The 24,491-nt window shown below is 42.1% G+C and overlaps 3 protein-coding genes across 3 annotated transcripts; 1 reads left to right on the top strand and 2 right to left on the bottom strand.

The window, feature by feature from the left end:
* Positions 1–4,946: 4,946 nt before the first annotated feature.
* Klf15 (Kruppel-like factor 15) lies at positions 4,947–5,963 on the bottom strand. The gene has a single exon (XM_064699817.1). It carries the CDS (start codon positions 5,910–5,912, stop codon positions 4,947–4,949), a length of 966 nt encoding a protein of 321 aa, XP_064555887.1. The 5' UTR covers positions 5,913–5,963.
* Positions 5,964–18,585: 12,622 nt separating this feature from the next.
* Positions 18,586–19,626, bottom strand: LOC135440571 (uncharacterized). The gene has a single exon (XM_064699818.1). The coding sequence runs from the start codon at positions 19,624–19,626 to the stop codon at positions 19,225–19,227; it is 402 nt and encodes a 133-aa protein (XP_064555888.1). The 3' UTR covers positions 18,586–19,224.
* A 1,058-nt stretch (positions 19,627–20,684) lies between these two features.
* On the top strand, positions 20,685–22,184 carry LOC135440657 (putative inorganic phosphate cotransporter). The gene has a single exon (XM_064699943.1). It carries the CDS (start codon positions 20,769–20,771, stop codon positions 22,161–22,163), a length of 1,395 nt encoding a protein of 464 aa, XP_064556013.1. The 5' UTR covers positions 20,685–20,768; the 3' UTR covers positions 22,164–22,184.
* The last annotated feature ends 2,307 nt before the right edge of the window (positions 22,185–24,491 follow it).

Consider the following 24,491-nt stretch of genomic DNA (forward strand, 5'->3'; position numbering starts at 1 on the left):
TTAACGTGGCCACCTGAAGCAACCTTGAGGACCCTGGCGACACTGGCAGCCTCAGTAATCTGACCTGCCCGCCTCCAGCCGGCAGAGGTTGGTAGCTGCTACGGGCAACATTGTCCCCTCCTTCTATTACTTAAGTTCATTAGCATCTCGAAGCAGCGTTTGCTGTCCGAAAATTGACTTTAATGTGGCGCCGTTGCCGGCGGGGGCAGCGGTTAACAGACAATTGCCACTTGCCGCTTGCCACTTAACATTAAATTGACTTAGGAAAATTGCATAAGACGCTGCTTGAAGGATGCTAACAATTTTTCAGTACTCGTAGATTCTTAAATGTTTCATGGGGCTGGTTTGGTTTCTTGTCTATCAGATTTCGCTTCTTTAAAATTTGATAAGATATAAATGATCTATTATCGATTTCATAATCGATAGTTAAGTGAGCATCTATGATTACTATCGATTGTTTTTGATGATACAATTTTTATTTACATTTTTCTCGCATATTTTTAAAATCACTTTAAGCACATTGTTGGAGTTATTTATTCCTTGAATATCTTCATAAATAGGGATAGTACCGATAACGTCGATATTGGCATGTCTAAGAATGAGACAAGAAATCAGAGATATGAGAAAAAGATGAAATGATATGGGTAAAGAGCACAGGCGGTAAGGAAATAAATAAAAAATATGTCTGCTTAATGCTGAGGCCAACTTCCTGGCCAATCTACGCCTGTGGCGTGGACCTCAAAGCACAAGGAATCGGAATGAAAATGTATGGGGCCGTGTTAAGGAGTTGGGCTGTGGGAATGGGAATTCGATGCCAGCTGTCGATTTTCTTTATTGATGACTGGCAATGTTGTTGACATTATTTGTGCGGTCGACGCCAGTTGGTCGCCGCCGATGCAAAGTTGTTGACTCAAAAGTGTTGCACATGCATTTCAATTCCATAGCTGTCGCCTTCAACAAAAGGCCGTTCCACAAAAAAATCAAAATAAGAAACACTGCGTTGGCGTGAAAGAGAAAGAGAGAGGCGTATTAAACGGCAGAGCATCATTTGCCCATGAGAATCAAAGTCTCGATTCTCATAAAAATGATTCATGATATCGCATTATTTCCGTATCATTTGTAATTTCCAGTTTCCTGCTTATTTTCGCCAGCCATCGCACACACACATACTAGCAGACCGAAGGCGAGATAGACGACGGTGAGGGGGATAGGAAGTTGCTGCAATTACTATCTATCTGGTATTTTATAACTTTTGTGCGCGACGTCGTTGGCTTTCCGCATGCTGCGCACCTCTTGCTGATTACAACGCCAAAGTCAGAGTCACAGTCACAGTCGCAGTCATAGCTACAGCCACGGCCACCGCCAGCCACAGCTACAGCTACAGCTACAGTGTGCCTTCATCATTCCCACCATCATCATCATCAGCATCATCAGCATCATCATCAGCATCATCAGGATCATCATCATCTACTTGTCGTTGTCATCATCGTTACCATTCTTTGTTCGCCTCTGTAGATATCTTTGACTTTGTATGTGTGTATCTGTGTGCGCCATTTTTGTTGTAGTTTTTGATGAACATTTAATTGAATTCTCTTACTACTGTGCGCTTTGTCTTCAACTACCACTACACACACACACACACAGACACCCTCAAACTCTGACTGTACGTGTGTGTGCATGTGCGTATGTATGCCTGGGTTACAGTATCTGTTGGCTTGGCATTTGCCAAAAGTTATGCGACTTTCGTTTCGGGCCGTCTAATTAAAATTACTTTTGAAATATGCTCCCGCTGCTTTAAGCAGCAGCCAAAACTTAAATTTAGCTTTAAGCCGCTAAAAGCTGTTGCTTACTGCGGCATTCAAACATTCGCCCGCAGCTACGATTACAGTTACATTTTCCAGCTGCAGATACAGTTCAAGTTATGGTATACTTATACATAGGTCGGCAGCTCAAGGGTGCTGAAAGAATTAACTTAATGCAATTCACTTCAAATGCTGCGCATTCTGATTCCGCACGGTGAACTGGCTCATGCTCGAACCAAAAGTGCTGGTCTTTTAATTGCTGACGTGCTGATTGAATTACAGATTGAGTGATTGACTAAAGAGATGACCGACTTTCTGATCTACTGATTAATGCAGGTCGTAAGATTGAGGTACCTGCATTTTGCACAACACTTTCTTTATGCTATGTAAGTGCAAATTGAAATAAAGTCACGAACTGTAACTGGTTTTGGCTACCATTCAATCGACTTCAAACTCACACGCCACTTTGCTCAGCGTTACTTTCAATTGGGAAATGCATTTATGATTTACTTTGGTATTAAGTTTTCGATATTTATAGAGCAAATATCAAATCCCAAGACTGCATTCTTATATATAAAATTGAATGTATAAAAATTAAAATATTTTGGATCAGTGTAGCCTCCTTGAGGGTCTACATGCTCTGAGATATACTCAAAAAAAGGATGATTTGAAAAAAAAACTTTATCTGCGCGGACAATACGGAGAGCCATGATCAGAATCGCAAGTTTCCAGCTTTTATGGTCGCTGAGATCAACGCGTTCATATGTACATATGGCAGACGAACGGATGCAAATGTAGATGACCTAGAGTAAGATCTAGATCTTAAAGAAATATTCATCTATAATAATTTGTGCATCAAGCATAATAAGTGGGCCGGGCAAAAACGGAATATCCATGTTATATATTGAAATTTGGTGTATATAATATTTTAACTAGTTCAATTTCATTGAATTAGCTGTATAATTTGCTGAAAATAAATATGCACATCTTGAACTAGTCCCGGTTCACTTGGTGGTGCTTCAAAGCCCTCGAACGTGCTAGTTCTCATTTTAAGTTTCCGTAAGTAAATAAACTCAGCTTAAGGAATTTGCTACAGCTTAAATAGTTGCACGCAGAAATACACACAATGCTGGCCCAAGCTCCAAGCTCCAAGCCCGAAGCCCCAAGCCCCAAACCCTTTACCTCTGCTCTCTTCGCTTACGTGCTCTGCCTTTGTCTCTGTCTCGTTCTGTCGGCGTTGACAGCACGCAGTATCAAATGGTGAATAGATAAAAACAACATGACTTAATGAGTGGTATTTATTTTTATGCTAATTACTTTCGAATAAGCAGTACTTGCAGTTTTTGTTGATTTTTTGTGTGCTGCTGTTGTTGGCTGCAAGATGCAACGGCGGCAGTTACAAAGTTCGCCCTAATGAGCGGCAGACAGTTGCGGGGCAGGAGTTTTGCTGGGCACGGGGCGGGGAGCGGTGGGCAAGGAGCGAATGCCAATGGGCGATGGGTGAGCAATAATTGTTGTGAAATTTTGCATGAGCAGCACGGAGCACGGAAAGGGCCAAATACAGCGGGCGGTGCGGGAAAATGGTGATGGCAACGACAGCAACAGCAGCAGCGACAGCGACGACAGCGACGCCAGCGGCAGCGCCAACGCCGACGTCGACATTTGTGTAAATGCCATTATACAATAAGCAAGTTGCGCTGTAAATATTCTTGAAATGTACAAAAGCACTCGCGCTGAAAGCCGTAAAGTATGCAATATGACAGCGCATAAAGGATACGACTTGGAGCCAGCAGCAGGAGCTGCAGTCCGAGTCCAAGTCGAGCAGCGTTGCGGGTGTGAGAAAATTAAAAAATAAAAAACAAAATAAAAAAAAAACAACTTAATTACCATGCTGGCTCTCACACAGAGCGGCTACTAACTATTAAGAACCAACAGCGCAAGAGCAAGAGCTGACAGTCAACATCAAAGATAAACGACCAGCCCCTAGCTGAGATTATTTCCTTAGCGCACTTATACACACAATAAATATATGAAGGAGCCGCGCTGGATCGGCTACCCGCTGACAACACTTGGCCAGTAAATGAGCTTTCGGACAGCAACGAAACGGCAGGCAGTCCTTAGAAATTAACTACTGATTGTTGTTGCTGTTGGCTGCGTGCTGCGTGCTGCGACCTTTAGCTGATCCCAAATTAATAAAATATCATTAATAACATTATTATTATAGGCTCGTTAGTGAAGTGCATTCACATAGATCTATATATATCTATATTTTTTTTAGGATAGGGATGATGAGATGCCAAAACTATCGATAAGTTTAATTAAGGTATATAAATTATTGTTGCTTATAGTTTTGAAATCAAACTTTTAATTTATATGTTTAACTAAAAATGGAAGTATCAAGAAAGTCTAGCCAGACGATTTTCATGGTCTAACAGTAAGAGAATCCTTTTCTCTGTAGGATTCGTTGCTATCACTTCGACTGTATTTAAATTCAATGTTTTATAATTTACATAAATGAATTATATATATTCATTTGTAATATTTAATTTAAACGAAACGCTGTGCAAATTGTGAACTCTCCTTCTTTTATTTCTTAATTTGAGATAAGCTGTAACCGCGCCGAAAAGGTATCATAGTTTCGCAATTTGGATTGTGAGAAATGTCCCCTGTAGTGCTAAGAAATTTTTCAATTTTTTTCAACAAAAAATATTTTTATTTTTTCCTAAGATTAAAAATAATTCAATCATATAAACTCCATAAACTATTTTTCTCAAGATCTTGGAATATTTTTGGTCATAGTCAATAAATAATTATTATAATTCATAACTATAATCAATGAGTAATTATGTAAGATCAAACCTAGAGTTTGTAATTGCATATTATTTAATGAAAGTTTTGTAATAAGCTGGGCTTAAGGGCTTAACCCTTTTTATATTCTAAGCTATTAATACAATAGATATAGTTCATGGAATATATATACTATTGTAATTCACGCTAAATTGAGTGTGTTAGTGAGCAGCCTCTGTTATTTGTCTCCAACTTTTCATTGAAATATTTAATTAAATTTCTTACAGAATAGAATAAGCGCTTAAAGCTAAGTGAAAAAAAATGTATACACAAGTAAAGCACCCTCGCCAATTAGTGTCAGAACTGATTCTTGCGCTTGCGACCCGGACGCACTGAGTAGACGCTCTGGGGCAGGGGACCGTTGGGCAGCAGCTTGCCGGAGCGGGTGGCGGCCAACAGGCGCCGCTCGTGCACCTTGCGGTGCTTTGTTAGATGATCAGAGCGGGCAAAGCACTTGGCGCAATAGTCGCACTTGTAGGGCTTGATGCCCGAGTGAGAGCGACGGTGGCGGGCGAGCTCGTCGGAGCGCGAGAAGCGCCAGCTGCAGTCCGGCCAATTGCAGGCGTACGGCTTCTCGCCCATGTGCCGGCGCAAATGGGCCTTAAGGTGAGCGGGCTTGGCATAGAGCTTCTCACAGCTGCCAAATGTGCACAAGTAGCCCTTCTCGCCTGCAGCATTCTGGCTGAGCTGCATGGGCGCTGATGCTGACGCCGTCCCTGCTGCCGAAGCGGAGAAGGCTGGCGAGCTGGGCGCGGCCAGGCGCAGATTGTTATTGCTCTCCTGTAAAAAGTCATCGCACATGTCGGTGCAGAGAGGCGTGCGCTCGGGCAGTATGTCAATAAGCTCGGGTATTTCCACAAAATGATCTAACAGCCGCTGCTCCCAATCACTCAGCTCTGGCGGAGCCGCCGCAGCACCGCCTGCTAGAGCTGAGTCCGTGTCTGTAACGTCAAAGTCAAACAATAACTCCTGATCTTCGCTGCTGCTGCTGCTGTTGCTGCTGCATATGTGGCTCAGGTTGTTATGACTGCTGTTGTTATTGTTGTTGTTGTTGTTGTTACTGTCGAGTGTGATGATGCCATAGTAATCCATGCCACCCGGCTCAAAGCCGTTGCCAAAATTAACGTCCGCGTAGCAGCAATCCCTCGACTGTAGCTGCTGCTGCTGCTGCAGATCCTGGTCAAAGCAGTCGCCGCCGACTATTGCCGGCTCCTCCAGCTCGCTGTAGAGCTGTTGAAATGCGCCCGTCGCAAAGAAATCCATGCTAACAAATGAGCTGATCCCAGCGCCTGTCCAAATATTTATGCCAATCGATTGTCAAATAGTCGAACTTTCGTACTCTGGGGCTGGGGCACTGGACACGCTCGAGTGCAAACATTGACTGATACTCGATATGCGTAGATACATATATGCATGACTATGTTCCATGAATTTAACGACAACAGCGCTGGGCACATCCCTGTGGGAATAATTAGGCATTTACACATTTAAATGGATCGTAGTCGACATTTTGCAGCCGTTTTCATCTCCGTTTATCTAACTCGTTGCCGGCGTCATTAACAACAACAATAACAACAACAACAACAACAACTACGGCGACGGCGACAGTAGACAGCCATATGTGTTGTCGTTCGCCACTGCGGCGATCGATCCAAGCACACATGTGCCACACACATACACACGCACGCACGCACACACACACACACACACACAGAGAGAGAGAAGATACGATATAACGAGACGAGCTGCTCTCCCAATTGTATCTGCATGTGCGCGACAGTGCCAAGCGGTGTCAGGCGGGTATTGACGACGCGTCGCCGACTGACGATTGGCGATTGTCGACGCTGCGTCATTATCAACGGCACCTGCTGCACGCCGGATCCGGCCACTGGTATCTTCGCCCGACCCTGGCCCGCGGCCTGATCGGCATCAGCATCATGTATCCATATCTGCGTATTCTGCGCCTAAATCCCAGACGGCAATATATATGAATTTGAATCATGTTTTCTTTTTTTGTTTTCTATTTTGGTTGCAGCTATCATCAACAATTATTAGTTAATGATCAACAAACAAATTTCAACTAATTTCCTTTCCCTGGGGAGAGATGAGAACACACAGAAACTGACATATATTGTGTGAGAGATGCACGATTTTGGATTGAGAGGGAGAGAGTGGGAAAGATAGACAGAAAGGGAGATAGATTAACAGAAAAAATGGAATAATTAGATAGATCCCTTGACCAGGGGTATAAGATAGTGCGTTTGGTACCACTCTGACTGTATTCCAGTACAATGTTTTATATTTTATAAAAAAAATTTATTTTTATAAATATATTAATATATATATATATATATATATATGCAGATACAAGATGTTTTCGCTTCTTTTATTTCTCAATCTGAGATTAGTTTAAGCCTTGCCGTAAAGGTATCATAGTTTCGCATTTTGGATTGTGCCAAATGTCCCTTTTAGATCAAAGATACAAATGTTATGCAAGCTGTGGATTGGCTAGCACTTCTAGCTATTGTCCATATTGAGTATTCAAGCACCCACTTACTTGCATATTCGATTCCGAGTATTGTCTTTAAAATCATATACATGGCTCAATATTATACAAAATTCAGCAGAGCGTTTAAGGTTTAGTTTATTATTATTATATATATATATATATGTATATGTATCTTGATAATGTATGTCTGCCTATTGTTTAACTATGGCATTAGTTCACCATCGGGTACATGAGTGCATTCATCTATGGCCCAGCTACAGATTTATCTAGAGCTTGTTTGGCAATAAGCTTAAATAGACGCACAATGTAGAGCGTTCAGGCAGCAGGCAGCGATTAGCTCTGCTCGATGCTCGAATAGCTGCCACGCCCACCAATTGTGCTGCCACTGACATCCATCCAATTCGGTGGCAGAGCTTCGGTGAAATTAACATAAATTCTGTGCGGCAAACGTTGAAATTTACTTTTGCATGTTGTGTAATAATCAACGGCTGTAAATCCTTGAACAACCACAGACAGCCACACACAGTCACGCCTCCCCTCTATCCATTCCCCACCACCTGCCACGCCTTCAGCTACAGCCAGTGTCACACTTGGGGCCTACGTTGAACGCAGGCATTTGGCGGGCGGCGCGCTTAGCGCTAATTGAAATTGTAAAAATCAAAGGAAGCAGCCGCATTAAAGAGGACTTAAAGGATAACAACGGCTGACAGCCACTTGGCTGGGGCAGTTTGTAATTACGAGTGTGTACTTTGATATTAATTATATTTAATTTTCCTTTGCTGCAGCTCGTAGCATCACATCTTTTTTTTCCACTTGGTTCTTGTCGCAAGCACCGAGCAAATAAAGCGAGTGGAATACAAAATACAAAATACAGATACAAATACAAATAGTAATATTGATAGAAATTGGAATAGAGACGCAAATAGAGATACAACAAGATAGAGTGCTCGAGTCGGGAGTGGCCGCCTTATAGATACCCTGAACCCAGAGGCAAGCTTCAGTTCCACAAAAACGCATATATATTATACACACGAACGACACACACATGCCGCAAGCAGTGCCACACTATGTATGCGCAATACATTCTTAACTAACGTCGGTGTTTATAGGCTGATTTGAATTAAATTTTAAGGGCTTAAATATGGCATACAATAGTGAGTATATACTAGAGCGCAAGGTATTTGCATTTGGGGGAATGTGGCAGCCATCCGAAAAATGAAATATTTGTAATCTGTATGTACTATGCGAGAGCCTACTAACTATGCTTAAGTACCATGACTCAAAATCTATTAATATCGTATAAGAATAATTAACTCGTTTTACATATGTTTAAAGAGAATATTTATTTCAAATTTCTCTCTCCAGCTCTTGTCTCTAGTGCTTTTATCTTTCGAGATAGACGAGATCACACAGACGAACAGACGGATGTACAACAGACATAACTAGATCGAATGAGCTCGTCGTGCTGATTAAGAATATATATACTTTGCGGGGTCGGGAATGCTTTTTTTTGCCTGTTACATATATTTGCACGAAAACATTATACCCTTTGCAGTCTTCAATGGGCTTAGGGTATTAAAAAGGAAAGCTGAACCTGCTAGCGCATACATGCTATTCGGCAATAGCTTGTGGAATGTTAAAGATATTCAGATATTTTTAGCTATAACAATCGAACCTATGCATCAGTGCAGCTATTTGCAAATGGCATTCTGATGAAAATATGGATACAAAAGCTGCATGCAAAAAATAAGCACAGAAGCTGTGCAGATAGGCAATGATATTTTTGCAAGTATTTGCAGGCAGATCAAAAGGTTTTACAAATGAACGGAGATACTTTCAAAGATACACATATTGAAAAATAAATTAATATGTACCATATAATATTAACATATTATTTATATGTTTAACTGTAAATAAATCTTTAATATATCTGTATTAAATGCATTTATATAAATATACATGTGTGCAGATACATTTACATGTTATTCATGAATACATTAAATTATGCAAAAAATAACATACTGATACAGACAAAAATACACACAGAAAGCATATATAGATATGGAGCTAAGTAAAGTTAAGGCTCGAACTAACTTATTCAAACATAGATACTCAAACGAAAAGTTAAGAAAGTGCTAGAATATATGTAGCTTGAGGTACTGTTATTAAGAACAAATCGAAGAGTAAACAACAATGTAGCTGCAGATACATTTCTATATGCCGAGCTACAGATACCATTAGCAGGCAGCAAATGCAAATACAAATACGTACTTATTAATGCAAACAGAAAGGCTGTAGCACCAGTGTGTGTGTGTGTGTGTGCAGCTATGTATGAATTTATGTTTATATGTAGCTATAGATACTGTTATTTAGCAAGTGCTCGGCACAAGTGTCGTCTGCAATTCGATTGAGACAACGCTCGACATGACAACATTGCAACGGCAACAGGGCATCAATCTAAATTATTTTGGCGCTCTCAGCTTCAACCAAAACATCAAAAACAACAACAACAACTACAACAACTGCAACTACAATGTGAAATAAGCGCAGTGGCAAGAACTTTGGCGTTTGGTGGTTTATTCGAGTGTTCAGATAACATAAATTGGTATGCTGCTCGGCTGCTCGACTGCTCGACTGCTCGACTTAGCTGCTGTCTCTCTGCGAATGCCTTGAATGTTGCGTGTATCTGCATCTGTACCTTTAGATGTTTTGCTGTATCTGTTGCAGCAACCGCATGTATCTGCATGCATAGACATGCCGAGCAATGGCAGCATGTGATTGTGTGCACCGCAAGTGTCATAACGGGAATTATGCATAAAATTTTACTGTAAATTGCAGAAGGCAAAATGTTGTCAAGCTGCAAGCAAAGGCGACCACAAATTGAAATGCAAGCCAGAGTATTTGCTGCCTAAAATCTTATCCAAAGTCCAAGGGACTTAAGCCATGCCAAAAGCTTCAGCCCCATCCCCAGCCCCACCTCCAGCCTCAGCCCTAGCCCCAGCCCCAACCCAAGCTAGAGCTCCCAACCAAATGAGCTCTAAACATTTGACAGGTGCGGCTCAGAGTTGCCTTCAGAGTTGGGCACGTCGCAAGCCAAGAACGAGTAGAAAATTATGCAAAAATATAGTAGAACAAAAATCTTAAAGCAAACACAGTTAGCAACTAGCAAGGACAAAAAGAACAAATAAAAATTGGTTATTTAAATATTATTTTGAATATCACTTTGGCACATTCGGATCGGTTGCCTAGCACTTGGTCCTTATCAATGGCAGCTGAGCTGCTTGTTTTCATTGGATTAGGCAAGTTTTCTTTAGCTTTCATCTTTCAAGATTTTGTTGGCCAGCAACGGGTGAGCCAGATTTGGCCACAAACGAATGCAAAAGCAGCTAACGTTGTGAAAAAATTAAATGGACATGCATCTAGAATAAGTTGGGCAGGGAAAAATGTACATACATATATCTATATAGATGTATCGGAGCAGAACGGTTAGTCAGACCATGAAGCTCAATAAAACAGATTGTATAACAGCATGACAATGTGCAGCTGTAAGGGAGACAAGTTTGTGTACAAATTTGTGAAAGTAAATCTAGGAGAAAGACAGAGATATAGCGTAAGAGCTAAATATTAATAGATTGAAAACATTATTTATAAATATAACACTTCTTATTAATGAATGGAAATCCGTAAAACATATTTTAAGACTTGAGAATCGCAGAGTAGGGCAGTTTTTTAATTTTTGAATGCATATTTACTTTCAAGCACACATACATTGTATGAATATATGTATATATGCCAATTCTGTGCCTTTCTGATTTATTTAAGGGCATTCAAAGTACTAGAACGCTAAATCTTTTCGCTGTAGGTGAAAATACTTTGTATAACGTATCTGTATAACAATGTGTATAAAACTATTTTGCTGCACCCAACAGTTTTGTAATTTCAATGGCTTATATAACACTATAACAGTTTTACCATGTAGCCAATTCCTCGAATTCCCAATAAGTTTTAACATTTTCACACTCTCATCCATGCAACACATCCACTTCACAGGCGACGCATTCGAATTAATTAGGCAATTTAGCTAGCAAAGTTAGAGAAATTGCAAAGTTGCTTTGCTACGCAACGCCTGTTACGCCAGAGTCTATGGCCGAGTCGAGTGCGTATGGCTGGCAACAGGTCAAAAGTTTTCAGAAAACTATCAAGTCCCTGCCGAGGCACGGAGAGCACACATAGTTAGCTAGTTGGCGCTGCTCTCCTCTGTCGTTCTTGCTGCATAAAAGTTTTAATAAACTCGCTAACGACAATATTTTGCGGTCACCCCGAACTCCAGATAATAATTTGATTCTATGTGAGGCGCCCGACTCGCGACTTGAGAGCAATTTATTATATTTACAAAAGACTAACCTGAACTCAAACCTAATGTTAAAGTATGTCTTTAAGTTGGGCTAAAGTGGGATCAGGCGGAGATGGTTGTGGACTGGACAATAGATAAAATGTGTATATACGTATGTATAAGAATCCATATTATGTTTAACTGGAGCTGAAGCTGGCAGCGCAGCTAACACTGAGATTAGGTGAGATGCAAACATAATCCAAAGACAAGTGAGTTAACTGCTTTGACCCAATTTAATTAAACATATGTATTCGTGTTTGTACTAGTATGTGTCATGTATTTGGCTTCCGGTTGGTATTTGTGTTAGGTTCGCACCCGAAACCGAGCAGCGACTGTGGCCAACGGCCGCGAGCCAAAGTTTCAGTTGCCCAACTTCTCGGTGTGGATGTCAAAGCTAATGACAATAACAGCTACAGGCTGATGTAGAAGAAGACGAAGACGTATACATAGAAGAAGAAGAAGTGGAAGTGTTGCCGGCGCTGATGTGAGCCTTCTGATTACTTCTATGTGTCCTCAATACATCTATGTGTGCGAATGTAAGCAGGGCTTACCCACACGCACATACACACACACACCCATTCATATCCACGTACACGGCACATTATTGTAGCCAACGACAGCAGCCAACAATTAGTGTTGACAGACATTGCACTCGGGTAAAGCCCCAAAGGAATTTAAGGGCTTGTCGTATACACACCAAAAGCGATGTATTCGTGCGAGTGTGTGTGTGTGTGTGTGTGTGTGTGTGCGTGTGTGGCATATGCTATGTGGTAGCTGTTGCCACAAATGGCCGGGCGTGTAATTTGAATTTTGGTAAATGAGACTGTATGTGTGTGTGTGTGTGTGTACACGCACAGTTAATTGCAATAAAATTTATATATAGCCCCTGCGCTAAGTACATTGAAAAACGAACTACTGACCAAAATGATGCTTTCTTAATGTATAACAGTGCGTATTACAGTTAAAATTCCAGTTCAACTGCGTAACTGCTGCGCAGGTGTTCTTCAACTTTTTATAACATACTGTAAATAGATCAAAAAATGTGCAAGGAAAATAATAAACAAATATAACTAAAAATGCAATGGAAGCGCTGGAATTTTTTGAGGAGAGTAGGAAGAGGTGTCCAAAGTATGATATGTATTATTAATTTGTATATACAATTCGAGAGGCTACATACCAATTAAAGTGTGTCTAGCTCTTATGATATTCAAGTCATGCTAAATAAACCATTTCTCAAAATCGATTTTTATCGATATTATGCAAATGGAAAAAGATTGATGATCAACGCACAGCGTAAACAACAGACTGTGGAAGCACTATAGGAAAATCTCATTTTTAAAGACCTCAATGGAAGTTCATTGAAAACTTTTCACACATTTTGAAAAATTAGTTACTTTTAAGATTTACTGTCATTTATTTGAGCGTGTTGATGGCAAAATACTTTAATATTTTTCGAAGAGTACCTTTTGATCGACTCTATTCGGCTAATATAAGGAACGATTTAAAAAAAAATATAGGCAAGCCAAAAGGCAATTAAACTGATTGGCAACTATAAAGTTTGACAGGCATTTGGGGAATTTGTTCCAAAAATCGAATCTCTCATGACTTAAATTTTGCCGCTGGAACAATTACGTAGGCGTTACATGCCCCAAGCTGCAGAGTTGTACAGCTGGAGGCTTCTGAATGATTTGATCTTGCTTCCAAACTGAATAAGCTGACAATAACGGAGTAAAGCGAAACAGGGTTGCGGCAAGAAATTGAGAGGTCTAAGGTCTGCCATTTGAGGCCAAGCAGCAACAACAATGCCAGCGATGACAATGGGGGCATTCGGCTGCTGCAGTCCGGCTGTGATTGTTGACAGATGAGTGTGTATGTATGTGTGTGTGTGTGTGTGTGTGTGTGTGTGTGTATATGTGTGTGTGTGTGTGATGTTTGTGTTCCTGCTGCTTAACAGCTGAGCTTGTGTTTGAATGGCCGCAAACGCAGTTGCAGCCGCAGCTACATCCACAGACTTTGGCTGCCTAATGAGGCAGCGGGACAACAATAAGCGCTGCCACAAAAGCAACTGCAGCAGCACCAATGATAACAAAAACAACAACAGCAGCAACATCATCAGGAACAACAACAACAACAACAACAGCAAGGGGTATCCAAAGGGTATTTGGCAGTAAGGCTTTAAACATGGGCATTGCGCATAAACGTAAGCGTTTTGGCTAATTTGTGTGTGCACGTGTGCGGTCATGTGTGTATCATTGCGTAAGTGTGTGGATAGCATTAATGAAGTGCCAATGACAATGTGTGTGTGTCTGTGTGTGTGTGTTTGTGCTTGCTTACACACTAAGCGTGTGTGTGGGAACTCAAACAAAAGCGTAGTGAAAAAGTGTTGCATACTTTTGGTCAACGTCAATTTGCAATTGAAAAGAATGACAATGGCTGCACGCTTGTAGCCATAGCTCATAGCTCATATATGTCACACACACACACACACACACACACACACACACACACACACACACACACATGGATACACCTAATGCATACAGATGCAGGCGGTCGGGTGCTCATGTGGCACGCCTTTAAAACAAAGTGGCACAAAAATGACATTACACAAAAAGGGATTTATTTAGTTTATTTGCTGTATATCAGCAGCCATAACTGTCAAGTGTTTGTTTTTGTTTGCTCGCTGTGAGGGTGAGCTACTGTTACTGCTACTTCTACTGCTACTGCTACTGCTACTGCTACTGCTACTGCTACTGCTGCTGCTACTGCTGTTGTTGCTGCTGTTGCTGCCTGAACTAGAGCTTTGCTGCATGACGGCCATCATCATCAATCATTTTGATTTGCGCTAAAAACTATGCTATGCTATGCTCAGCCATGGGAAGCTGCATTGCAAAATACAGCAACAACAACAACAACAACAACAAAAACAAACAAACACACCCACACTCATATACGAACAATAAAGTTCAGCTACAGTAAAAGCAACAACAAGGGACATGTGAAATGACAACAACAATTCATGTCGACAAGTTGCGTTTGCATTTTTTCTGATACCCTTCCCAATGGGTTTCCTAATTTGATGACGTAAAATGTAACGCCTGGCAGGACTGTTTCATAAGCTTCACGTCATTAAGCCCAAAGTTTCTTGAAGCTCAAGATAAGAATACGAATGCCAGCAGGTATCGCCAGCTTTGTCGTCTTTTTATCGCATTCTAATCTTTTGTCGAGAAGAAGAAAGGGCTTTATTCAAAATTATTTTATTTGAAAATATCGTAAATATATATTCTCTTTTTGAAAATATATCAAAATAAAAGAAGAATTTCTGAATGTTTTAGTTTTTATTAGAAATCCTCCAGCAGTTGGACGAGAGTATCTAGTTATCGGGCATACACGACTGGAAAACTCATTTGTTTTTTGTATTTGATGCATTTAGTAAGTATTTTCTAGTCCTTTGTTTTATTTGTGACTAGCAAATGCATTTGCATGCAAACACACATAATGTCCATCCCGCTGTCTCCTCTGGCCACTAGCTGCTACACTGGTAGCTGTAAGTATGCATACCCTATGCATGCATTAGTTTTAGCTGCTCGAGCAGTTAATAGATAAGAGAGGCGGACCGGGCGGTGATGCTTGCGGGGGAAACGCGTCGCTTAGTCGGCTGGTAAAATATTTTTACGGCTCGGTCGTAAAGCTGCTTGTCAAATATTTTTACAGCATTTTAAACACATTGCCCGCTCTAGAGGCATATACTACACGCAGCACGCTTACTGAATGGAAATACATGGACAATATATATGGGCACATAATGAAATTTTAATTAAGCCCAAGCAACGGCGTCAGTAGCAGCAGTTGCAACAGCCGAAGGCGCTCGAAATGTGCGTCTTTTAATGCAATTTATAATTACTTACATGCAACAGCCACGGCAGCAAGTAAGTATTATTGTAACACTGCCAATGCCTCACAGTCCATTTCACAGCCACATTCTCAGAAAGGTGGACGTGGGGCATGGGGTGGTTGGGGTCCCGGTGTCAGTATTTGCTCAGACGTTGCCCTTTGCGAATCAATTAAATTAAAAACACTCTCGCAATTGTTGCCCATGCAAATGCAGCGAATGGGCAAATGAATACGCCAGTCAGCAAAACGGGCAAATTAATGAATAAACGAACATACGAATGAATACATAAATGAGTGTCACATTGTTCGAATGTGCTCGATTAATGAGTCCACCGCTTTTACTTAAGATTAAGTTTAAAAAAAAAGTATTAAGATAGAAATTCTTGAGACAACTTATTTATTTCTTATTATTATTTATTAAACAGTTTGTTAATACTCTGTTGCCGTCAGCTGTGTTTCCTTTGCTTTTGCTATTTTGGGTTTTATAAGCTTATAAGTTTGTATTTCTACAGCAAAATCGTAAGGCTTTCCAATCTTCCCAACCTTTTCAGATTTTCGTTTATTTCTCTGTATCTTCAACTGATATCCTCCAAAAAATAACCTTCTTTTTGTAATATAACAGCTTACACACATATACATATACACACTACATACATGCTGATACGGCAGTTAAAGATTCGATTAAGAGTCTGAAAACTAATCTAATCCTTTTAAATCACTTTCTTGAGATAATCTGATAAATCTCAGCTTTTTCTTCTTTGGAAATTTCTCAAGTGGCTACTTTTTGTCCACATTTGGCATAGAATTTCTTAGCTGCTAATTCTCAGCATTTCCACATCTTTTTCTCCCTAATATCCAACTCTGTGTCTGTCTGTCTCATTCTGCAAAAGTTATCGTAAGGCAGCTTGCCAACCTACATAAATCAAAAGCTTGACATAAAACCTTGAAATGTTCAATATGAATTCAGCATATATACTATGTATATCTCACTCTCACTCTCGCCTTGTCTCTTTCGCTCGGTGTCTTTGTGTCGCAATGCCACTCCCAAATTGCACTAATCTCATGAGGAGCGCTCGCTGCAGCACGCTGTTGGCCTCCGGTTTTCGCTTTCGCTCAAAACTTTCTAATAATTTCTATTTGAAAGGCGGTCCAAAAGTTGTGCGTGGTGTGCAAAACTGTCATATTTCATAAGTCTCTCGGGCAGAGAGGGGTGTGGTAGGGTGTTGGGCGTGGGGAACGGCAGTGTGTGAGAGAGGGGCAAGAGGGACAGCGGCTGTCTGTGTATAATTACATGGTTCAACTGTCACGGCGGAAAACAAATAAATGAGTTTCACTTGCAAAACTTTGCTAGTAACAACGGCAGCTTGGCTTATGGCTTCACCATATCGAATCCACATGCCACATGCGGCAAATGCACTTTGTGGCCATCGATCGCTCCTGCTGCTGCTGCTGCCGCTGCTGCTGCAGCACATGCATCAAAATTCGATACGCATTCATTTTGATGCCCTTTTCGGAGTAAAGTTTTATGATGCAGAAATGTTGAAACTTTGTTGCCGCACGGCATCCATATGCTGCTCCCCAAAATAGATACACAGGCTGGCAGATACAGCGGGCCGCGGTAGAGTTGGTAGAGCTGCTTGACAATTAAAGCCAAACAATGCCTGAATTCCAGCCAGATTGAAGTCAGCCACCCCCGCTCGCGTTGGCAACAAGTTTCGACCAGGTTGTCAAATCGATGCGAAATACCTGAGCTCCGCTCCGGTCCGAGCATTTGAAATTAATTCAGATTGCAATTCTTTGAATTATACGCATCACCAAACTATGATTTCTCATGAAATATTAATGCCGGCATGCGACATTTGATATTTTCCGCAGGCAGCTTTTTTTTTTTTGTGCTTTGGATGCCACCCAGCACGCCGCAACGATTCTGAATCCGAATGCTAAACGCAGTCAGGGCCAACTTCGTTATCATTGTCAACATGCCATTGAGTCGAGTCCGCCGATGCCCGCATCCGTTGCCCCCGTTGTCTCGGCATAATCAGAGCAATTCCAAAGTTGTGTCTGTCAAAAAGGCTGGCACAAAATGTGGCCATCCATGGCGGCTCATCCACATTCCCATGCTCAGTCTGACGCTCATCGTTGTCGTCCACGTCATGCTCAACGCTGTCTGCGCCTCGTGACATTTTTTTCGTATTCCTTTTTTTTTGTGGCACTTCCTTTTTGACACCGGCGTTCCGCTACGTTTCACGGCTGTTCTACCTGCTCAGCTACTGAGCCCATCGCCACACATCTAATGCCCCCTCAACTTCGGTGTCTATCAATGCCAGCGATTGTCCTGCTGCCGCTGCTGCTGCTCTGCTGCCGCTCTGCTGCCAGCCGGAAAATGTGAATTTATCACACGAGCACGTACGCATATTTCTCGGCGTTGGCCCTTTTTCCGCTCGCCCCCCCGCCCCCCCCTACCCCATTTTTTTTTTCTGGTGGATTGGATACGCTGCCGAAAAGTGGCACGATTGCTTCATTGCAAACGTCGTTATGCTCAAGTGGCGCACACAGATTAGTTAATGTTCCACTTCGAATGTGTGTCGGGGTCGCCAACGGTGTGGCCACTGGCCGACATGCTTATCTCTGCTGTTGCACGTGCCCCATGTGCTCGATATCGCTGGCTGTATGCGCGTGTGTGTGTGGCGCCACTCAATGCACCTGCTCAGAGTCGCAGGCAGCAGCGCGCACTCGAATCGTGAATTTGAATGTCTTAATTGCATCCTGTTTGTGGCAAATTCACTTCTGCAACAATTAAAAGCCAATTTTGTAGCGCGTCGACAGCTGGCAGCGCACTGGGGTTTCTAATCAACGCAGCGGGTGGTGGGCGTTGCCATTCGCAGGGGGTGGCGTTGGTAGCCCAGGGACACCGGCCCCGCCAATGGGTCTCCTTTTCGCAATTCTCCTTTATTTCCGCTGCGCAACAAAAATTCCCAGACATTTGCTTAATTTAAGGAAAGAAGCTGCAGTCTTCAAACATATTTGAATACCCTTTTACAAATATTAAAGATGTTTTGAACCAAACTTTAGTCTGTTCGAACCTACCCTTAACCTGAAACGAACCTTGTTGCTATCAGAAAATGTTTGAAACATAATGGTCAGCCTATCAATAAAATGAATATAATTAATTTAATTAACAATAGATTGAAGTTAGATAGAAAATTGTAAGGAATGTGACGAGCTTCGGCACAAATATGGGTTCATAGATGCTAAAAGCCGGGCTCACGAACCGAACTTTAAGGGCTGGAACTCAACATGTTTACACAAAGAACTCAACTAACAATTGATTGAGTTCGATTTTTTTAAGTCTTCCAACTCAAGAATAATTTAAAATGTCAACCTTCCCTTATGTACATGCGCATATATACAACAGAATAATTTGGACTCGAAAATATTTTAGCATTTTGTAGTTCCGATAGCCAGTTCTGTTTTGGGGTTAAAGCTCGGTCCCGTTCTAGTCTCACTCCGCTCGCGTGTCAAAGCTCACGTAGTATTCGTTAGACGCGCTAAAAGCGAATCATTTAACGAACATTAACATTCCGCCCACAAATTGGGTTGGCTGATAAAACTGCGCACTTTTGCTTTGTCGTCGTCCTCGTCGTCGTCTGCAGCTGCAGGCAGCGACCCAGACAGGATGTAGCGCAACAAAGAGCGGCAGAGCAGGGATGGAGCTGCAGCTGTGGTCGCTAATTAAATTGTGCTGCCACTCAAGGTGCAGGTACTTTATTGTTATTGCTTCACATGCAGCGCGTGGTGATCAGCAGCGGATCGCACTCGCCGGCAAAGTCATCCAGATTGGGCGCACTCTGGCGATAGAAATGCGGTGGCACAATCAACACTCTGCCATAATTTGGAAAGGTGATCAGTGGCGATATCTGTGCCTGGTTCTCGGGCTCCTGAGTTGGCTGTTGTGTGCCAGGAACTGGTAGCCAAATGTAGCTACGCGTCTGCAGAATGTCCTGCCAATGCAAGCGATTGGCGCGACAAATTTGACCGATTGTCGTCCCGTATTTGAGCGCCAGGTGTGCCATGGTGTCCTCGTTGCACACTCGATGACGCGTCCAGAGCGCCAAGCTGCCGAGCTGATGGCCACTCAAATTGGGCGCATCTTGTGGACGCAGCGCCTCCCTAGCGCACATAGCGGCTAGAATTATGAATTCTTAGTATCGAAACATATCATAAAGAGTATATATTTGTATATTGGGAATTATTGTAAACGAAGCGCCAACTCAACTCATACGAATACATCGCATCATTATATTCACATACTCCACTGCACGACACGAATTCCGCTGCCCCTTTCATGGGCTGATTGGTGCTTTATGCAAATCACTTCACATACATTTGTTGTCCGCAACTCGAGCCTCGTAATCAAGTCTTGTGCGGCCAACGCTGCGTAAACGCAATCAGCGGTTGTGGTAATCGCCAGATTGAATACGTTGAATGTTGATTATGTTTTCAATTGGGCTTGCTTAGAGTCGGTTATCCCTCTCGATCTAAGTATTCAAGACTAACGCGCAGGTGATTGCCAGTTTAAGGCCATTTCTTTAAAGCGGGTTGAACAACAATCATTTCAAAATATTACGAATGGGCGCAGAGCAAATAATTCCTTTTCCCAGACTAGTGTATAGAAGTTATATTAATAAGGTTATTATTCCTAATTATTATATTTGATTAAATTATACGAAATTTATAGAATAAATTTAAAAGCCTGTGCAAATATTTTCATCAATATTTTTGGCACGTAATGTTTGCAAATGTATTTGGTTGTAGGTCCAATGTGAATTACAGTCTTTTCTTGTTAACATAATAAATTTCAATCAACGCAGCAAATGTGGCTCGATTCGATGCACACTGGGAACGCCGCTTGTTCATGTCGCAGTCCTGCAGAAATATGTAAAAATGATTCAAGGCAAAAGAAGTGGAAAACTCTTTGCCGTTACGCTGAGCTGACTGATGGCCTGGTAAGGGGTAAGGGGTATGGGGTATGGGGTAAGGGGTAAAGGGTAAGGGGTAGGGGGAGCGGGGTAGGGTTTCGCTTTGGAAGTAATCTAGTGTAAAGCCATTTGATGAGCCCTCGATTCAGTTGAATTCGATATGACATCATTATATGTATATAGAAGCAACGTAATCATGTGTCAGGGATATGGAAGGGGGTGAAATGCGGCTTTGAACCGTTATGAAAATTATTTACCCATATCTTATATTTCAAACTGATTTCGAAGGGAAAAAATTTTAAAATGAGAACTTTTGATCTTAAAATATTTATAAAGTGAACATTATGGAATATACGAAGGAGAAATACTCAGAGGATAGTGACATACCAACCTGTGCCAGGAGACGAGTCTTTGTGACAATCATGCTTTTCTTAGGAATGGCCAATGCGTATGTTATGCGCACCAATATGTCCGTTGCTATTGTAGCCATGGTCGACCACAAAAGCATCACGAAAGAAAGAAACTCCAACTCAACTCGGTATATTGAAGGTGATTTGCACGGCGAGTTCAACTGGAGCTACAAGCTACAGGGCTACATATTGGCCAGTTTCTTCTATGGCTATGTTTTAACACAAATCCCATTTGGATTTCTTATCAAGAACTACGGCTCCAAACATTTCCTTGGCTGGGGAATGATGATCAACTCTTTGGCCGCATTCCTAGTACCAATTTCCGCCCGAAAGGGTGGCTATTTGGCTCTCTGTGTGGTTCGCTTCGTCCAGGGCCTGGGCGAGGGTCCCATTGTACCCTGCACACACGCCATGCTGGCCCACTGGATACCGCCCGATGAGCGTTCACGTTCCGGCGCCGCTGTCTATGCGGGAGCCCAGTTTGGTACCATTGTATCCATGCCGCTGAGTGGCCTGTTAGCGGTACATGGCTTTGACGGTGGCTGGCCTTCGATTTTTTACGTTTTTGGAATTGTAAGCACATTATGGAGCGTGCTATTCCTTTGGCTGGTCCCCGAGGATCCAAGCGTCGCCAAGACCATCAGCGAAGCGGAGCGCAAGTATATTAGTAAGGCCATCTGGAGTACGCAGTCAGCGGACAATACAGCCAAAACCCCAATTTGTAGCATATTTAAATCTGTGCCTTTTTGGGCCATCATGATCGCGCATTCGGGACAGAACTATGGCTATGAGACGCTGATGACCGAGCTGCCCACCTACATGGCAATGGTAATGAAGGTGAAGCTGAAAGCGAATGGTTTTCTCTCCTCGTTACCCTATCTGGCCATGTGGATTACGGCCATAGTGTTTTCTGTTATTGCCGATAGGCTGATCCGCAACAATATGAGCATTACCTTGGCACGCAAGATTATGAACAGCTTTGGACAGTATGGGCCGGCGGTAACACTCCTGGCCGTTGGATATTGTTATCAGAGTTTGATATTAACTGTGGCTTTATTCACCATCGGCATGGGCCTTAACGGTGCCATCTATTCGGGCTTTAAGATCAATCACTTGGATCTCTCGCCAACCTTTGCCGGCCTTCTCATGTCCATGACTAATTGCTGCGCAAATCTGATCGGCCTTACAGCACCCATGGTCGCCGGGCATGTGATCAATCTGGATCCCTCTATCGCAAACTGGCGCATCGTGTTCCTCATCTCGTCCGCCGTTTATGGCACATGTGCCACATTCTTTTTACTATTTGCTTCGGGCAAACGACAATGGTAACAATAAAAAATTAAAACTCAATTCTGTAGTGCTGTGCACAAATCAATTTTTTGGCCTATAGCCTGCGGCAGTTTTTCTGCTAATGACGCCAACATGTCACAACACACAGCACCGTGGACATGAGATTTTGAACAAGGACATCAATCAAAAATGTCCGTGCACTTGGCGCATTTTGTAGCCCTTAGCCTCGCTCATCATAATATTTTGCATTCGCATTGCATGCCATACAACAAACGTGAATTCATACCCTCCCAATCAAATACATTCACTGAGTATTTTATACGTAAAAGTTGCACATATTTTAAACCAACCTTAGACCCCCAGCGGAATTGCAAATCGGACAAAAACAAACACACACTTGTCCCTGCCAAAGCCCTTAAGACCTGCCACTTTAGAGTTGATCAAAAATATATATACAAATATATATGTATATATACGTATATATATTAATGCCCATGAGCCCATTGCTAATGGGTAAGAAGAGTATAATATTTTTACACACATGTAGGTGACAGGCCAGAGGGAGCATCATCGCCCTAATAGACGACTCTTCATTGACTTAATTCTTATGTAAACACATATCTGCAGCTATGAGAAGATTTCTTGTAGTTAGAAACATCACTATGTTCAAAACAACGCCTGACTACGACCACTCTAGAATGCATTACAGAGTATCTTGGTGTCGTATAGGCTACCAAATGGATAGATACCCGCATGCGGTCACTAGATTGTTGAAAATGTTCATGTTTGTTGGGGTAACAAGTATTGTGGGCTGCCTCAGCTTCAAAAAGCTTACAAATGTTGGAAATTTGGATAACTTATTCCTATGAACCACAGCAGAAAGAGTGTAAAATTTTTTTCCGAAATCTCCTGCCATTTCAAATATGTTGTATTGCTTTTGAGACATGTTTTTGCAAGTTCTCACACATAATAAGAAATTATGAATACTTAACTTCTTGGATACATCCCCAATTACCGTCAAAATTGAAACAGGAAGAGCCTTGCGCTTTGGTATCTGCGCACTTTTGTATGCAACATTTAAGCGCTGATTGGACTATAAGCAACTAAGTTAATAAAGAACGAATGTCTTTCAGTGTAGGACGCAGCAAGCCACGTGATTTCCTGTTTATATGCGAGCTCTTGTGTGTGTGAGAGCAGAGTGCAGGGTATTGCTAGTCGAGCAGGCCTGACAAGAGCACTCTCGCCTGCTTTTAAATGAAGCTGCCTTAGCTGAGCTTGTCTGCTGGTAGATAAGAAACTGTACGCACGTTAACAAATTAAGTTGTCACATACTTTCATCATATAAGTTTGTATGTTCGTATATGGCAAATCGCATAAGGCTTCTCGGGTGTTGATGTCTTTATCGTTTAGCACCCACAGCGCGCCGCGCACTCGAACTGGCGAAACTCAACTCAAACCTTATTTGGGCAAAACCACAGCGAATAACCCAAACTGGTAGCGCCTCAACAAGTTTAAGCCGCTTAAGTAATAATTTGCGTGCACATTAAACAACACCCAACGCACGAGCAACCCTTTCGGCAACTGGCATCCCCACACCCGTAATGCTCCACCGCGACATAGAAGCAATTCCTGACAGTCGTTAGATACACTCGCTTGGCTACAGATGCAGATACTCTCATATACACACACACACACCTGCCGCTGGCCGCAAAATGTGCGCCAGTGTTGTAATAATCAGGACATTTTAAGCAGCTGTAGGCGAACTAAAACTTGGTGGGGCAGTCGGCGGTGGCACAATTTTTGGCCAGCATGTTTGCCTGTCTGCACGTCGCGTTCTGTCGCCAGCGAAGCGTCTAGATAGGGTGAATATGTAATTGGGTTTTCGCCTGATTCAACATGCGCCAAAATGTCAAAGTATTCCGCAACACTGGTCGACCGTTTTGTGCGTCGCTCTGTGGCACTGCAACTGAAATGGATTCACGGTTTTCTTTACTTATTGCGATGGCAATTGCGATTATGATTGCAATTGTGATTGCGCTTTTCGTGCCAGCCGTCTGTTACTTGAGAATTATAACCATTTAAAGAGCCGGTGCTGCACAACGCTGCAGTTGCCAAAAGAGTAGCAGCAAAAAGGTGGAAGCTCTTACATTGTTATTTGCCGATACAATTTATATGTTTTAGGATGTATTTTATAAGCATATTCGTAATAAATATTTGGCAGTTACAGAACCAAAAAAAACTTATTTTGTAGCATGGCTTCTAGTCGGGTTCCGTTATCTGAAATATTTGTTATGCTTTTATTGGGTAATTTTTTTACTACACAAAATTACGCTGAATGAAAATCGGGACAGAAAAGTACGAACAGCA

Source organism: Drosophila montana, unplaced genomic scaffold (genome assembly GCF_035044405.1).
Source record: "Drosophila montana isolate Dmon_TW-CO22-7 unplaced genomic scaffold, ASM3504440v1 contig_1624_1, whole genome shotgun sequence".
Lineage (NCBI taxonomy): Eukaryota > Metazoa > Arthropoda > Insecta > Diptera > Drosophilidae > Drosophila > Drosophila montana.